This window comes from Tenrec ecaudatus, chromosome 13, assembly GCF_050624435.1.
Source record: "Tenrec ecaudatus isolate mTenEca1 chromosome 13, mTenEca1.hap1, whole genome shotgun sequence".
NCBI lineage: Eukaryota > Metazoa > Chordata > Mammalia > Afrosoricida > Tenrecidae > Tenrec > Tenrec ecaudatus.
In genome coordinates this window covers 128532167-128549466 of record NC_134542.1, presented here as the reverse complement: position 1 = coordinate 128549466, position 17300 = coordinate 128532167, and the positions used below count along the sequence as shown (strand labels likewise).

The 17300-nt window shown below is 40.6% G+C and overlaps 1 protein-coding gene across 1 annotated transcript in view; it reads left to right on the top strand.

Annotated features, from left to right (window-relative positions):
- Nucleotides 1–17300, top strand: part of CFAP221 (cilia and flagella associated protein 221) — a 138599-nt gene that overhangs the window by 107322 nt on the left and 13977 nt on the right. Inside the window, exon 21 of the mRNA XM_075530288.1 lies at nt 3440–3532. Coding sequence (XP_075386403.1) covers nt 3440–3532 — 93 coding nt within the window. The remainder of the gene's footprint in view (nt 1–3439; nt 3533–17300) is intronic.

The window sequence follows — 17300 nt, the reverse complement described above, 5'->3', positions numbered from 1 at the left end:
TCTTGAAACTCCATCATCTGGAAAAAGACCACAACACAGTCCTGTATTATTAATAAACAGCAGCCAACACCAGCCAAAGCTGCTCTCAGCGGTGCTACAAAAACAGCAAACAGAATTACAGCACACACTCACATTCTCTAACACACCACCAGGGGACAGGTGCTGAGTGCCTACAAACACTACACATGCATTCACATTATAATACAGTGCCACAATATCTCAAAGACAGTGATTTCAGTTCACACAAAGATACAGCATAGGGTATAGGTTCATTTTTCTCCTTTTGATGTTTATAAAAATCTTATGTATTAGAAAGGAAAAATTACCTTGAAATATTAACTGCATATATTACAAAAAAAGGAAAGCACTCAATACCATTCCCTTCTTCTTACCAATTCTAATCCAATGGGTTGATACAATGTATTCAATTATCTTTTTCTAGTATTTTCATTAAATACACATGAATCCATTTCTACACCTTTACATTAATCCTTTATAATAATTATATGATGATATACTGACTCTAAAACCAGACTTACGGTCATCTACTCAATGCTGATACACAGTGGCCCCCTGTGGGTTTCCAGACGTAACTGTTGACGGGAGTAGAAAGCCCAGTCTTTCTCCCTCGGAGCTGCTGGTGATTTCAAACTGCCAACTATGAGGATCCCAGCCCAACGCGTAACCACTTCACCACCAGGGCCCTTAAATATATTCATACTGGGGGTACCACCCCCCCCAAAAAAAACCAAAATCAGAAAAAAAGCTCTGTGAAGCTTTTGTAGCACCCATTTTTCCTGCCAACCGAGCATGAGAAAACACGCTCTGTGTTAGTGCACCCAGTGGCATGTCCTAGGAAGGTCCTCTCTGGTCACAGGGAATCTTTTCATAAAAGCAGTTTCACTCAAACCTCATTTTTTGGGATGGCTAATTTAAGAGAACAACGTGCAGCTGTGAAATTTTGTGTCCTGCTCAGGAAAAATGCCCCAGAAACTGATGTGATGTTGAACACAGCTTACAAGGACAGAGCTATGGGAAAAACTCAAGTGTACAAGTGGTTTCCTGATTTCAAAAGAGGTGAAATGTCGATTGATGATAAGCCTCTTTCTGGATATCCATCAACTTCCTAAGTGGTCGAAAATGTCAACTAGTGCATTTGTAGTTCCTTCCACCAGGTCAGATGGTTAGAGGTTCTGAAAAGATAGTGTAACATTGTAAGACAGAAAAGACCTGATTTGTGGCAGACGGGCTGTTTTTGCCACCACAACAATGCACCTGCTCACACAGCCATCTCAATGTGCCAGTTTGGGACAAAGAAACAGCATGCCTCTCTGGCCCCACACACCTTACTCACCTGACCTCACTGCATGCGACTTCTTTTTGTCTCTGCGCATGAAGAAGGACACAAAAAGAACGTGATTTGAGATGTAGAAGAGGTGAAGAAAAAAATGAGGGAGGTGCTGTCAGCCATCCAAAGAGATGAATTTGAAAAATGTTTCCAAGAATGGAATCACAGATTTGACAATGTTTCCCCCAAAATAAGACAGTGTCTTATATTAATTTTTATTCCCAAAGATATGCTAGGTCTTATTTTCAGGGGATATCTTATTTCTCCATGAAGAAGAATATGGTACACATTTATTGTTAAACAGCAAAATATGAAATTTATTACCTGTATATGGTAAGGTAGTAGTTTTCATCACAAACCAGCATAACCAGACAAACTATGAATCCTACAATATCAGGAATTTCTTGTTACTGCCATTATTTCCATGTACAACAATCTATGGTACATTTACTCACACATCCTGTCTGCTCCGGCTGTGCTGCTGACAACAATGAGCTCCGTGGCAGCACCTGCTGTTATGATCCAGAGTCCAGAGTTACGGTAGCTGCGGGGGCCTTATTATTGGGGAGGCCTTTTGTTCAAAGAGGTCTTATTTGGGGGGGGTGCCTTATATTTCAGTGAGAAGCAAAACAGTAAGTAGGTCTTATTTTCAGTGATGTCTTACTGTTGGGGAAACACAGTATTAAGTGTAATGGAGACTACTTTGAAGGTGATAAGATTTTTGTGTAAAAATTGTAAGGCATCATGCAAAAAAATAGAATATATATATATTTATATATATATACACCATAGTGATTGAAAGGGGAAGTGCAGAGTAGAGACCCAAGTCCCAAATGTCTGCCACTGGAGATCCCCCATAGAGGGGTTTAGGAGAGGAGATGGGTCAGTCAGGGGGCAATGTAGTACCGATGAAGAACACAGCTTTCCCCCAGATCCTGGATGCTTCCTCCCCCCCAACTACCATGATCCGAATTCTACCTTGCAGAACTGGATAGAGCAGAGGTTGTACACTGGTGTATATGGGAGCTGGAGGCACAGGGAATCCAGGGTGGATGATACCTCCAGGACCAGGGGTGTGAGGGGCGATGCTGGGAGAGTGGAGGGTGAGTGGGTTGGAAAGGGGTACTGATTACAAGGATCCACATGTGACCTCCTCCCTGGGAGATGGACAGCAGAGAAGGGGGGGAAGGGAGACTCTGAATAGGGCAATATATGACAAAATAACAATCTATAAATTATCAAGGGCTCATGAGGGAGGGGGGAGTGGGGAGGGAGGGAAAAAAAAAAAGGACCTGATGCAAAGGGCTTAGGTGGAGAGCAAATGCTTTGAGAATGATTAGGGCAAAGAATGTACAGATGTGCTTTATACAATTGATGTATGTATATGTATGGATTGTGATAAGAGTTGTATGAGCCCCTAATAAAATGTTTTAAAACATTTTTTAAACATAGCTTTAAGAAAAAAATCGCAGACTTTTTTGGGTACCCCCTCTTATATGTACAATTGCCACCATGTTAATTCCAACTCCTGTCAACCACATGTGTGTTCGTTGTTCCCTTTAATACCATTTGAAAGATCATAAGGAAAAAGTCGAAGCATAACGTGCTTATTCTGCCATCTCGATACGGAAGTCTTCTGCCGACTTTGAAAATAACAATATACACTTTTGATATCTACGTTATTTTGCTATCCTCAGTACCCAGGGATTTTATGTATAAAGCTCTAAACTTACAACACCAAGCAATCCAGAAGGCTGGGTAAGGAAGGTTTGAAATGGAATAGACCAACCAAGGAAGGCCATAAAAGTGGTGGAAGGGGGCGGGTACTAAGAACAAAAGGTAAACTATCCTACTACCCACACCTCCAAATGATTATATCATTCCAGACCCAATAAACTCAAAAATCCTATGAGTCTATGTTTGTGAGCTCTGGAAAATGCCTTTAGCAACATACTGCCTTTGCCTCTAGGAAACGTGAATGGATTTTCAAGAAAGATGTTAGGACAGAGGAGTAGAGGCCTGACCAAGTATTGAAATAAAAATGTTTTGCTAAGTGATTCATCTTTGGTTTCTTGCATGGTTTTTCCACAGCTATGATTCTTTCAACACAACTATGCTCCCCATCGAGGTCCCTGACATTGTTCGAGACTTGCCGGAGGAAGACCGACTAGAAATCGCTGAACGGTACTTTTTTTTTTACCTTTGGTCTCTGTGGCTTGTCTCCCTGAAAGAAAGTGCCGGTAGGTGCTATGAGGGATTTCAAAGGAGCACGCGGTGCCTGCGTCTACCACCCACCTAAAAAGATAAGGCTAACAGTCAGTCGCAGGTGGCTAACTAACCTGCACCTGTTGTCATCAATGGGCTACAATTCATGATGACCTCATGTGTGTCAGAGTGTAACTAAGCTTCATAGAGTTTTCAATGGCAACATGTTTGAAAGTCAGCCTTCCTTCCAAGGAATGTCTGGGTGGGTTCAAACTACTAGTGTTTCAGTTAGCAATCAAGAGTATGAACAATTTGCACTACCCAGCGACTCCACACTACCAGCTAGGTAGAATAGTCCCTTAACATGGTTGGGAATAGGGAAACCGTAAACTCTCAAATATGTAGAGAGGCAGCCACTGGAAATATGTCCTTCACTCTCTACTCCCACTCCCACTGAAACCAGCCCAGTCTATGAGGATTTAAGAGCCAGAGAGCCAGCAACAGACTGGGAACAGCATGTATGAACCACACAGGCCTTGCCCTTTGCCCAGGAGCAGCCTCTCCTTCAAGAATCCCTCAGCTTGCATCATCCAGACACCAAGTGCGTCCTGGGTCCAGCTGACTCCCTCCCTACGGCCCCATTGGAAATATCTCTAAATCCAAGTCCCTGCCTTCTCTTATCAAAAATACATTTTCACTATTCTATCACCGCATGATTTCAAGGGGGAAATGAGAAGCTCCATGTATTTAAAAACAAGATACAGTTGCTCTTGAATTGATTCCAACTCATGGTGACGCTGTTTCTGTCAGAGTCTAACTGTGCTGCATAGTATTTTCGTTGTGTTTTTCAGAAGTTAATCAGTGGGCCTTTTTTTCTGTGATGCCTCTAGATGAACTCCAATGGCTAATCTTTCTGTCAGTTACAGAGCACTTAACCATTTATATCACCTAGGGACTCAGTCCGATGTAGCACAAGAACATTGTATGAGTAAACTATAAGATCCACTTAAATTGTCTACTTTAATTACCCACATTGCGTAGTTTTATACATCTCTGTCTTTCATTAAAATGTTCTGTTTGAATCATTTAAGAGCACTAGAGATTTGTATAGTAGAGGATAAAGAGACAGGCTGTACATTCAAACCACTACCCTGACACTTAATCTCAGCACACTATAATCAATGACTTCACCTTTGCTTACCTCGGTGTCCTCATCTCGGAAATAGGATAAAACAGGACACATTTAATAGGGTAGCTATGAGGAACAAATGAATTTAGTGTCCTAGGCCTATCATGAATGTCTTGATAAATGGGAGCTACCTTGATATCCTAAACCCCTTGACCTTGACCTTGATTTCCTAAACCCCTTGCCAAATATCAGTGATCTTGATATCCTAAACCCCTTGCCCAATGTCTGGTAGTCAGTAAGTAAGCAATAATCCCTTAAAAACATAAAACATGTAAACAGTTTGATTAACATGTAACACATACCATATCCTTCACTGGTTGGACTGCATTAAAATGTGTTGTACAGTCATCACTATAATCAATTTTAGAACACTTTCTTCATTTTGTACTTATTATTACTAGCTCCCCATTTCCCCCAACCTCCCCTGACCCAACCATAAGAGACAATTAAGTACAATTCTTCTTGATATGATTGAATTGTATGGCATGCGGAAGAAGTGCTAAAAATATTTTTTAAATGAATTACCTCTTAAATTTAAAAAGAAATGATTAATATAGGTACTGCCTTTATAATTTACCTGTGCTGGATTTCATATTTTAAACACACACACACACACACACGCGCGCACACACACACACGCATACACTAAGCCAACAACCACAACAAAACACCTCAATCCCAAAGCAAGTAGAAAATAAAACTAGAATTTATTTAAAATGGCACAAAGGGAAAACAAATAATAAATGTTAAATTTTAACTTAACTATATCTACATTAATTCACTTTCTGATCCACTCTCTCAGAAAGCAAGACTATTCACATCCTGGTCAATGGTCTGAGAGAACTTAAGGGAGGCTTAATCCCCACGGGAACTCTGCAAATGGATTTTTTGGCTTTCCATTTGGAAACCAAGAGCTCAGAGTGCAAGCTCTAATACAATTTCCTCCTCTGATCTTGGATTTTATTATTTACAGTGTTTGGATCAGACAGGATGATGCACCTTTACCACGTGGACATAGCTAACACCTCATGTAACTGGCTGCTTGTCTTAAGAAAAACTTCTAGGACCTCAGATGTTAATCTTTCTGATAGGTGGGCGCCAGCTGATTCCTTCACCAACTGTGCCGTATAGCATCGTTTCTTCAGGGATCCCTGTATGAGGTTAAGTGTGGAGCAAGGTCTTATCATAAGAACTGATTGTTCTTAGGTTGCAGCTTACAGTTAAACATGAGCTTAAAATCCATTCATATATCTAAGGCTTATACCTATCCCTGTTCCAGTTTAGTAGCAACATTATCAGCTTTTTGAGACATGATAGAAGTAATTTCCATTGGGTCTTTTGGTAATTCTAATTGTTGTTGCTGTTGTCATTAGGTGCTGTTGAGTCTGTTCTAACGCATAGTAACTTTATATACAAGAGCATGAAACATTGCCCAGTCCTGCACCATTCTTACACACTGTTGCAGCCCCTGGTTCAATCCATACAAGGATCGTCTTCTCTTTCACTACTTTACCAAGCATGATGTCTTTCTCCAGGGACCGGTCTCGCCTGAAAACATGCCAAAAATATGCGAGACAAAGTCTCACCTCCCCCCTTCTCTCTATGGAGCTTTCTGGCTGTCCTTCCCCCAAGACAGGCCTGTGTGTCCTTGTGGCAGCCCATGCTGCTTTCAGTATTTCTCATAGACACCACAATTCAACTACACCAATTCTTCTGTGGTTCTCTCTTCAATATCCAACTCTCACATGCATATGAGACAATTAAAAATGCCATAACTTGGGTCAGATACACCTTAGTCTGCAAAGTAAAATATGCAATCAATATTTCCTAACTCATTCTATAACACCAAAATTATTCTAATGCGCAAACCAGACAAAGATATTCCTAAGGACAATTACAAACTAATAACTCTCATGAACATAGATGTAAAAATCCTCAACAAAATATAATCAAATAGAATCCAACAGTATATGAAAATAATCTGTCTCAAGTTGCTGCCACAAAGCTAGCTCCCCTTGACTCAGTGAGCTGTCTTACCTCAAGGACCAGGGAAAATCAGCTGTCTCAGGCAGGAGCAGAGCTCCCCGGCATTTTTTGACAGCCTTTGGCAAAGGGAAATATGTCTTCAGGTGTTGCCACTCTTCCACTTTAAGACACATGTGTCCACTTATATTTATACCAAGGTTCTCTTGGCCAGGAAGCTCAGGATGTCCCTCCAAGAGGCCCTTCTTCGGCAGGTGCTAAGGAATCTTTCGGTTCTTGTTATCTCGCAGCCACTGTGCCTCCCCTCCCTTAGAAACACTCCTTGAGTGAATTGTTCCTATACATCGTTCCTTGGTCTTTGTAAGAATATTCACATCACAAATAAAACCCATTGTTTAATTCCTATCGCTTTCCAAAATATTATAGAATTGCATCTCTCGATATATTTTAATTGAATTCTTTTTGACATCTAGCTTTGCCAAGATTTTCTATGGTGTACTGTCTTGCACTTATTAGTCCCATCATTCAAATATATATTCAATCTAAAAAGTCAAGCTCTCATATTCTAAAATATACCATCAGTATTTGCTAACTCATTCTATAAGCCCAACATTATTCTAATGCAAAAACCAGACAAAGATATTACTAATGAAGGACAATAAAAAACCAATACCTCTCATGAACATAGATGTAAAAATCTTCAACAACCCAACAGTATATAAAAATAATCTTGTTCTACAATCAAATGGGATTTATTCTATGTATGCAAGGCTCGTTCAACATTCAAAAATGAATTTATGTAACACATCAACAGTAATAAATAAAAACCAGAAGGACCAATCAATGGATGCAGAAAAAGCATTTGACAGAATCCAACACCTATCCATGATTTTTAAAGCTCGCAAGAACTGGAAATTGAGAACAACCTCAAACAGATAAAGAGCAGCCAGGAGAGAAGGAGTAACTACAGCTAAAATCTTACACAGAGGTGAGAAGCTGGATGTTTCCCTACCCATCTCCATGTTGGAAAACCAGAAGAGATGCCTCCTCTCCCCACTCCTGCTCAGCAGCATCCTGAAAATACTGGCTTCGTTTAATTAAAGAAAATGAATGATCAGCTTACACATTGGAAAGGAAGCAATAAAACTCTCTTTGTTGTCAAGGGGCATGATTCCCCATATAGAAAATCCCAAAGAATCAACTCCCAAAACTCTCCTTGAACTAGTAAGTTATTATAGTAAGGTTGCAGAATACAAGTTAAGTAAATAAAAGCTTTCTTGTTAACTAGAAATAAGAAACTGGAATTTTAAATTAAGACATAGCATCAAACAGCAACAACAACAAAGACAGCATCATTTACATTAACCAACATAATTTACATTAACCAAAGAGAGAGAGAAAAAAGAAATAGGTATAAGACTAACAAAATGTGTGCAGGATTTATATAAGGAAAACTACAAGCCTCAGATGAAAAAAATCCAAGATCTAAATAGATGGAGAGATATCCCGTGTTCATGGAGAGAAAGACTTAACATTATTAAAATGTTAATTCTTCCCAACTTGATCTGTAGCTTCAAAGAAACCCCAGTCGAAACCACAGCAGGTTATTTTGTAATATCTACAAAACAATTCTAAAGTATATATGAAAAGAGAAAAGTCCCAGAATAGCCAACAATACCGAAGAAGAACCAAGTTTGAGAATTAAGAATACCCAACTTTAAGTCTTACTATAAAGTTCAGTGATCTAGAAAGTGTGCTATGGGTGAAAGAATACACAAGTGGATAAATGGAACAGAATGCCAAAAAAAAAAAAAAGCAAAACTCACTGCCATTGAGTAGTCTGACTCACAGCAACCCCATAGGAGAGAGTTGAACTACCTCTGTGGATTTCCAAGACTGTGACTCTCTACAGGTATAGAAAACCTCATCTTTCTCCAGTTGAGTGGATAGTGGTTTTGAACTGTTGACTTTCAGCTCAGACATATGAGGAAGCTTCAAAAAGTTTGTGTGAGAATCCCATATCTTTTCATTCCATTTTGTCCATGAAATATTCCTCCTGACTCATTCATCCACACAAATGGCATCAACTGATCTTTGATGAATGAATAAAGTCAGTTCAATGGAGAAAAGATCATCTTTTCAAGAAGTGGAGCTAGAAAACTAGATACCTACATATTTTTTTAAAAAGAAGCTTTTGATGGTGCCCAGCTATCAAAAGATATAATATGTGGAGTCGTAAAGGCTTGAAGATAAACAAGCGGCCATCTAGCTCAGAAGCAACAAAGCCCACATGGAAGAACACACCAGCCTGTGTGATCGCGTGGTCCTGAAGGGATCAGTTATCAGGCATCAAAGAACAAAAATTCATATCAGTGGCTGCACACCTCCATGATACAATCGCCGAAGACAAACGGGTGCATAATCAAATGTGGCGAAGAAAGCTGATGGTGCCCGGCTATCAAAAGAGATAGTGTCTGGGGCCTTCAAGGCTTGAAGGTGAACAAGCAGCCATCTAGCTCAGAAGCAACAAAGCCCACATGGAAGAAGCACACCAGCCTCTGCGATCACGAGGTGTGGAAGGGATCAGGTATCAGGCATCATGAAAAAATATATGTGTGTGTGTGTATTCACTATGGTATACATATATATGGTGTATATATATATATACCATATATATATACCATAGTGAATATACACATTCACTATGTGTGTATATATATATATACCATATATATATATACCATAGTGAATGAAAGGGGAAGTGCAGAGTGGAGACCCAAGGCCCATTTGTCGGCCACTGGAGATCCCCTCATAGAGGGGTTTAGGAGAGGAGATGGGTCAGTCAGGGTGCAATGTAGCACCGATGAAGAACACAGCTTTCCGCCAGATCCTGGATGCTTCCTCCCCCCAACTACCATGATCCAAATTCTACCTTGCAGGGCTGGATAGGGCAGAGGTTGTACACTGGTGTATATGGGAGCTGGAGGCACAGGGAATCCAGGGTGGATGATACCTCCAGGACCAGGGGTGTGAGGGGCGATGCTGGGAGAGTGGAGGGTGAGTGGGTTGGAAAGGGGGAACTGATTACAAGGATCCACATGTGACCTCCTCACTGTGAGATGGACGGCAGAGAAGGGGGTGGGGAGACTCTGGATAGGGCAAGATATGACAAAATAACAATCTATAAATTATCAAGGGCTCGTGAGGGAGGGGGGAGTAGGGAGGGAGGGGGAAAAAAAAGGACCTGATGCAAAGGGCTTAAGTGGAGAGCAAATGCTTTGAAAATGATTAGGGCAAAGAATGTCCGCATGTGCTTTATACAATTGATGTATGTATATGTATGGATTGTGATAAGAGTTATATGAGCCCCTAATAAAATGTTTTAAAAAAAAGAAAATGATTAGGGCAAAGAATGTACAGATGTGCTTTATACCATTGATGTATGTCTATGTATGGATTGTGATAAGAGTTGTATGAGCCCCTAATAAAATGTTTTAAAAAATTAAAAAAGAAGCTTTACCACTTAACAACTTTAACAAAAAAACCACCTCAATATGATTCATAGGCCTAGTATAGATGAAAAAAGACACAACTTCTGTTGTGTCTTGTTCTGTTGTCACTATTAGAGCAATGCATCTAACCACAGCAGACAATCTAGATGGATTTGCATTTCACAATGACAGTTTTAGACTCAGGGCCAAAAGCAAGATCTATAAAAGAAAAAAAATTGATAAGGCTATGCCGTCGGTTGTGAGGGCAGCAAAGCAATTCTGATACCCCAAGCACTAATGACAACTTATCATCACAATGATAACGTCACGTAGCCTGCTATGTGATCACAGGAAACATTTCATTACTTGATGAACCACAGGGTTTTTCATAGTTAAAAGCCTCAAAAAAAATATATTACCGCTTCTATAATTTTCCACATAGTATACTTTTGCTGCAATTTTACAGATAAACAATCCATGAAATTCCAAACATTTGCAGTTTCATCTGGTTTGCCTAAGCCCTCCACACTGTATTTTGCAAGACTTGCATCCACATCTTAAAGAAAGGTGGCAGTAACTTGCACCGAAGCTACTAAGAGTGCCACTGATAGGGCCGTCCATTGCACATTTCCTTTAGGGTCAAAGGGCAAGTCCTGTCTGGCAATGCTCTCCTGAGCGATGTCTAACAAATCAAGACATAGTCGACCCTTCCTGCATGCAGCACGGATGTTCAGTCAATTGTGTTTTTTTTTCGTTCATTTTGAAATTGGAATCAAATGGTCCCTCCTATTTAGAAAGTGGTTCTGAACCTTCCTAATTCTGCGACCCTTTCATACAGTTCCTCGTTTGTGGCGACCCCCGCAACCATAGAAATTATTTTTGTTGCTACTTTTGTCACTGTAATTTTGCTACTGTGATGAATCGGGTGACCCCTGCGAAAGGGTCGCTCGACCCCCAAAGAGGTCATGACCCACAGGTTGACAACCGCTGCCTTAGAGGGTTGTCAGAATTCAAAGAGATGATGGCAGTGTTAGTGGTGAGGATGATAGGAACAAGAGCTGGCACTTACTGAGAGCTAACGTGTACCGAGAGTGATAGTTCGCACATCCATCTTAGGATTACTCATGGACATTTGCTGTGGTTCTCATTCGGAGTCATGCCCCATCTTACAGGTTTTACTACTCCAGCCAAATCATTGATGAGGAGGCTGCTCTTTCCCAGCCATAAGCTACTTCCTTAGAAGTGGACAGGCTATTCTGTCTTTGTAGTCTGGAAGCTCTGCTGAAACCGGTTCACCATGATGGCTCTGATGGTATTTTAAATACTGGTGACATACCTTCCAGCAACATGTAAGCTACCACGGGATGGCAAATTGACCAACAAATGGTCACACATTCTTTTCCCACATTTCCTCCAAATGGAACCCACACAAGCAGTGGTTCCGCGTCAATCATCAAAAAACACAGCCCTATGTCTGGGATGGTCCTGCAGTCAAATCTGACCATCTTCCTACTTTTATAAATAAAGCTATATTTATAATTGGCTGTTCCACAGCCATTTCCATTCATTTATGTGTTTTTTCTGACTCCTCTCGCCCGACAATGGCAGAGTTGGATAGCTACAAGAGAAACCTAGTGGCCCAAATCCCTAAAAGATCTGTTATCTTTACAGAAAGTTTGCCAACTCCTGTTCTAGCTAATAGCAGAACCACAAGAAGATATCAAATAGCCTATACCCTTAACTGACTTTATGCAGCAGAACAAACTTCAAATCTGGACTACTCGCCTCAAGCACTGGCGAGAGAGAGAAAGAGAGAGAGAGAGAGAGAGACCTTTTTGTTCCGTAACCCACCTCAATCTAATGCACTGAGCAAGGGGGGGGGGGGGGAGGGGTAATCAGAAAGACGTGAACATGAAAGCCAGATCACTGTCACTAAGGCACTGCATTTAGGACAAACCTGTCTCCTATAAAAGACAACATACTTCACAGATATTTCCAAAGAAGCCATCTTCTTCCAGAATGAATCACAGGATTTCAGCAAAGGCAATGCTGCCAACAGCAATAAAATATGTGTTCAAAGAACATTTTATTCTAATAACCTGGCATTCTTTGATATTCACCTTCCTGACAAGATCGCGGAAGACAAAATGCGTGCAAAAGCAAATGTGGTGAAGAGAGAGGATTGTGCCCGGCTACCAAAAAATATAGTGTCTGGGGTCTTAAAAGCTTGAAGTTAAACAAGCAGCCATCCAGCAGGGAAATAAATAAGCTATATGGAAGAAGCACACCTGTCTGTGATCATGAGGTGTCAACTGTATCAGGTATCAAAAGATCTAAAACAAACAACTATACTGATGGTAACGAAGGGGTTTGAGTGGAGATTCAAAGCCCATCTGTGGATAATTGGATATCCCCTCCACAAAAGGTTACAAGGAAGGGATAATTCAACCAAGGTGCAGTATAGCACGACAAAACACATCACTCCTCTAGTTCCTGAATGCTACCCGCTCTCACCCCCACTACCATGACCTAGTTCTACCTTACAAATCTGGCTAGACTGGAGAACACACATTGGTACAGATAAGAGCTCTCAACACATGGAACTGAGGACACATAACCCCCTCAGGCACAGTAGTAGGAGTAGTGATATCATGAGGGCAGGGGGATGGTAAGGGAGGGGGGAAGGGGAAGAAAGGGAGAACCCATCACAAGGTTGGATATATAGCCCCTCACAGAGGACAAATAACAGAAATGTGGGTGAAGGGAGACAACAGAGAGTATAAGATACCAAAGAATAATAACAATATATCATTGATCAAGGATTCACAAGGGTGGGAGGGTGGGTGAGGGAGGGGACAAAAAGGAGCTTATACCAAGGGCTCAAGTAGAAAATGTTTTGGAAATGATGATGGCAACATATGTACAAATATGCTTGATACAATTGATGTATGGAATGTTATAAGAGCTGTAAGAATCCCCATTATTATTTTTTTTTAAAGAAAGAAAAATGTTTTCTGTTTGTTAATGTGTGTGTGTGTGTGTGTATGTGTGTGTGTGACACTCAACAAAGGATTTTGGTCTCATTATTCTTATACTCATACATGTTTCCTAAATATTAAATTACTTATTAAAAACTGGTTTTAAAAACATTGATTTTTTCTCCAATATGTGCTGAGATTTATATTCTATTTGTATTGAGATTTAAGTTACTACAAAGAGTCACTTTTTATGGTGATTTATTCTCTGCTCCAAAATTGGTGGCTTGGTGTGTTCTTTAACAAATACATATATTTGAATTGTGAAAAAATATACATACATATGAGAGGTGATTTCTAGATACTTTTTGGTCTTCCATATTCACTGCCCAACCTGTCAGTGGTTCACAAATTTTTCTAAAGGAACAACATAGGAATCTTCTGCGAACTGTTTTATTTGGGGGTGGGGGCCGTGGTTATCTAGACAGAGCTGGCTTTTGAAAACTTTTTTAAACTCCTCGTGCCCCAAATAGCTATAAACAGAATAAACTCAGAATCTTCTTTCTACAGTCAACTAAGATCATACCTACTATATGCTGACCATCCTATCTAGTCCTTATTTATACCCTTAAACCTCATCTAGTGGACACTTGACACCGACTGACTTATATTGTGAATTGTTTTAGAAAGTACCTGTATATATAGTCTACAAATGTCAGAAAGATCCGATAGCAGATTTGTCTGTGTATGTCAGGAAGATTCTATAGCAAAGATAGAAAGAATACACAGAGTCATTATACCAAATAGAACTAGTTAAGAGGCCGCCATTGCAGCAGGTAGCATATGAGCAAGAATCAATGTTGCTGACGGAAGAAGGTCAAACTGCATTAACTCCATTAGCCAAAACCTTGGCTCCAGGAGTTGATGGAATGCCCATTAAAATGTTTCAAAAAGTTGAAGAAGCCCTCACTTGTCTATGCCAGGAAATTTGGAAGATGGTTACTTGGCCAGTTGACTGGAAGAAATCCATATTTGTGTCCATTCCAAAGAAAAGTTACCCAACAGAATGTTCAAACTACAGAACTATATCATTGATAGTGTACACAAATAATTTTTTTCCAAAGATCATCCAACAATGATTGCAGCAGTACACTGACAAGGAGCTGCCTGGAGTTTAGGCTGGATTCAGAAGAGGACATGGAATAACAGATATCATTGCTGATGTCAGATGGATCTTGGCTCAGAGCAGAGAAGACCAAAGGATATTGTACGTGTGTTTCATTGACTGTGCAAAGACATTTGACTGTGTGGACCACAATAAACTGTGGGTAACCTTGAGAAGAATGGGAATTCTGGAACAATTCATTGTGCTCATTTGGAACTTACACATGGATCAAAAGGCAGTTTTGAAAACAAAAAGGAAATACTGCATGGTTTAAAATCCAGAAAGGTGTGTGATCCTGGCCCATCAAGCCCTGAGGACGATATTTCTGCTCAGATCAGCCAATGCACAGAAAGGATCATAGAGCGGGCCCCATCACAAGGCATGATGCCCCTAACAGACCCATAGCACGTCAAGGACCCATTGCACTGGAGGCACAGCATGGGAATTGTGCCCAATGTGACCCCACCACACCAGGGAGAAACGTTAAGGGTGTGCAGCAGAGCAGCAAGGGGAGCAAAGCAATGAATAAAGGCTAAACATGATAGTGGGCCAAGAAGAGAGTAAAAGGAAATAGAGGAAAGAACTAGGAGGCAAAGGGCGCTTACAGAGGTCTAAATACAGGCATGTACACATGTAAATATATTTTTATATAACGATAGGGAAATATATCTATGTGCATATATTTATATGTTAAGTATCCAGGTAGCAGTTGAACATTGGGCCTCTACTCAAGTACTCCCTCAATGCAAGAACACTTTGTTCTAATAATCTGGCATTCCGTGATGCTTAGCTTCCTGACATGATCGCTGAAGATAAAATGGGTGCATAAGCAATTGTGGTGAAGAAAGCTGATGGTGCCCAGCTATCAAAAGATATAATGTGTGGAGTCATAAAGGCTTGAAGATAAACAAGTGACCATCTAGCTGAGAAGCAACAAAGCCCACATGGAAGAAGCACACCAGCCTATGTGATCATCAGGTGTCCATGGGATCAGGTATCAGGCATCAAAGATCCAGAACAAAATATCAAATCATTTTGAATGAGGGGGAGTGCAGAGTGGATACCCAAAGCCCATCTGTGGGACAATTGGATATCTTCTTACAGAAGGGTCATAAGGAGAGATGAGCCATTCAGGGTGCAATATAGCACCAATGAAACATAAAACTTTCCTTTAGTTCTTTAATGCTTCCTCCCCACCCACTATCATGACCCCAACTCTTCCTTACAAATCTGGCTAGACTAGAGCATGTACACAAGCACAGATAAGAGCTGGAAACACAGGGAATCCAGGAAAAATAAAACCCTCAGGACCAATAATGAGAGTAGCAATACCAGGAGGGTAAGGGAAAGGTGGGGGGAGAAAGAGAGAATCAATCACAATGATCTACATATAACCCCCTCCCTGGGAGACGGACAATAGAAAAGTAGGTAAAGGGTGACATTGGACAGTATAAGACATGAAAAAATAATGATTTATAAATTATTGGGTTCATGAGGGAAAGAGGGTAGGGGAGGGAGGAGGAAAAATGAGCTGATACCAAGGGCTCAAGTAGAAAGAAAATGTTTTGAAATGATGATGGCAACAAATGTACAAAGGTGCTTGACACCATGGATGCATGTGTGCATTGTGATAAGAACTGTATGAGCCCCCAATAAAATGATTTTTAAAAAAGAAAGAAAGGTGTGTATCAGGGTTGTATCCTCTCACCATACTTGTTCCATCTGTATATTAAACAAATCATCAGAGAAGCTGGATTATATGAAGAAGAGTACAGTATCAGGATTGGAGGAAGGGTTGATAACAACCTAAAATGTGCTTCACACTTGCTTGCTGAAAGTGAAGGGGAATTGAAGCACTTGCTGTGAAGATCAAATATTGTAGCCTTCAGTGTGTATTACAACTCAATGTAAAGAAAACTAAAATCCCCCTCAAGACCATTAATAAGAGTAGCGATACCCGGAGGGTAAGGAGAAGTTGGGGGGACAAAGGGGGAACCAATCACAATGATCTGAATATAGTCCCCTCCCAGGGGGATGGACAACAGAAAAGTGTGTGAAAGGAGACATCAGACAATGTAAGACATGAAAAATCATAATAATTATAAATTATCAAGGGCTCATGAGGAAGGAAGGGTGGGCGAGGGAGGGGGGAAATGAGGAGCTGATAACAAGGGCTCAAGTAAAAAGAAAATGTTTTGAGAATGATGAGGACAACAAATGTACAAATGTGCTTGACGCAATATATGTATGGATTGTGATAAGAATTGTATGAGCCCTCAATAAAATGATTTTTTTCAAAAAGAAAACCAAAACCCTCACAATTGGGGCAATAGGTTGAAGTTGTTAAGGATTTTATCTTACTTGGATTCACAAGCAATGCTCATTGAAGCCACAGTCCAGAGTTCCAACAGTATAGTGCATTAGGTAAACCTGCTATGCACAACCTCCTTAGAGTACTGAAGATCAAGGATGTTACTTTGAGACTAAGGTACATCTGGTGCAACCCATGGTATTTTCCATTGCATCATATTCATATGAAAGTTAGACATCGAATAAGAAAGACTGTAGAAGAATAGATGCATTTGAATTGTGGTGCTGGAGAAGGATAGCGAAAGTACCATGGACTGCTAGACCGAGGTGTATTGGAAGAAGTAAGGCCAGAGTGCTGCTTAGAATCAAGGACGGCAAGACTTTGTCTTACATACTTTGGACGTATGGTCCAGAGAGACCAGCCCCTGGCAAAGAACATCATGTTTGGTAAAGCAGAAGGGTTGCGAAAAAGAGGAAGGCCCTCAACCAGATGGGTTGACACAGTGGCTGCATGAGGATGACACAGGCTGGTGCAGTGTTTCATTCTGGTGTGCACAGGTTAGCTGTGGGTCAGAGCTGACTAAATGGCACCCAACAACAGCAATGTCTATGTATTCGGTCATCCCAGAAGCCC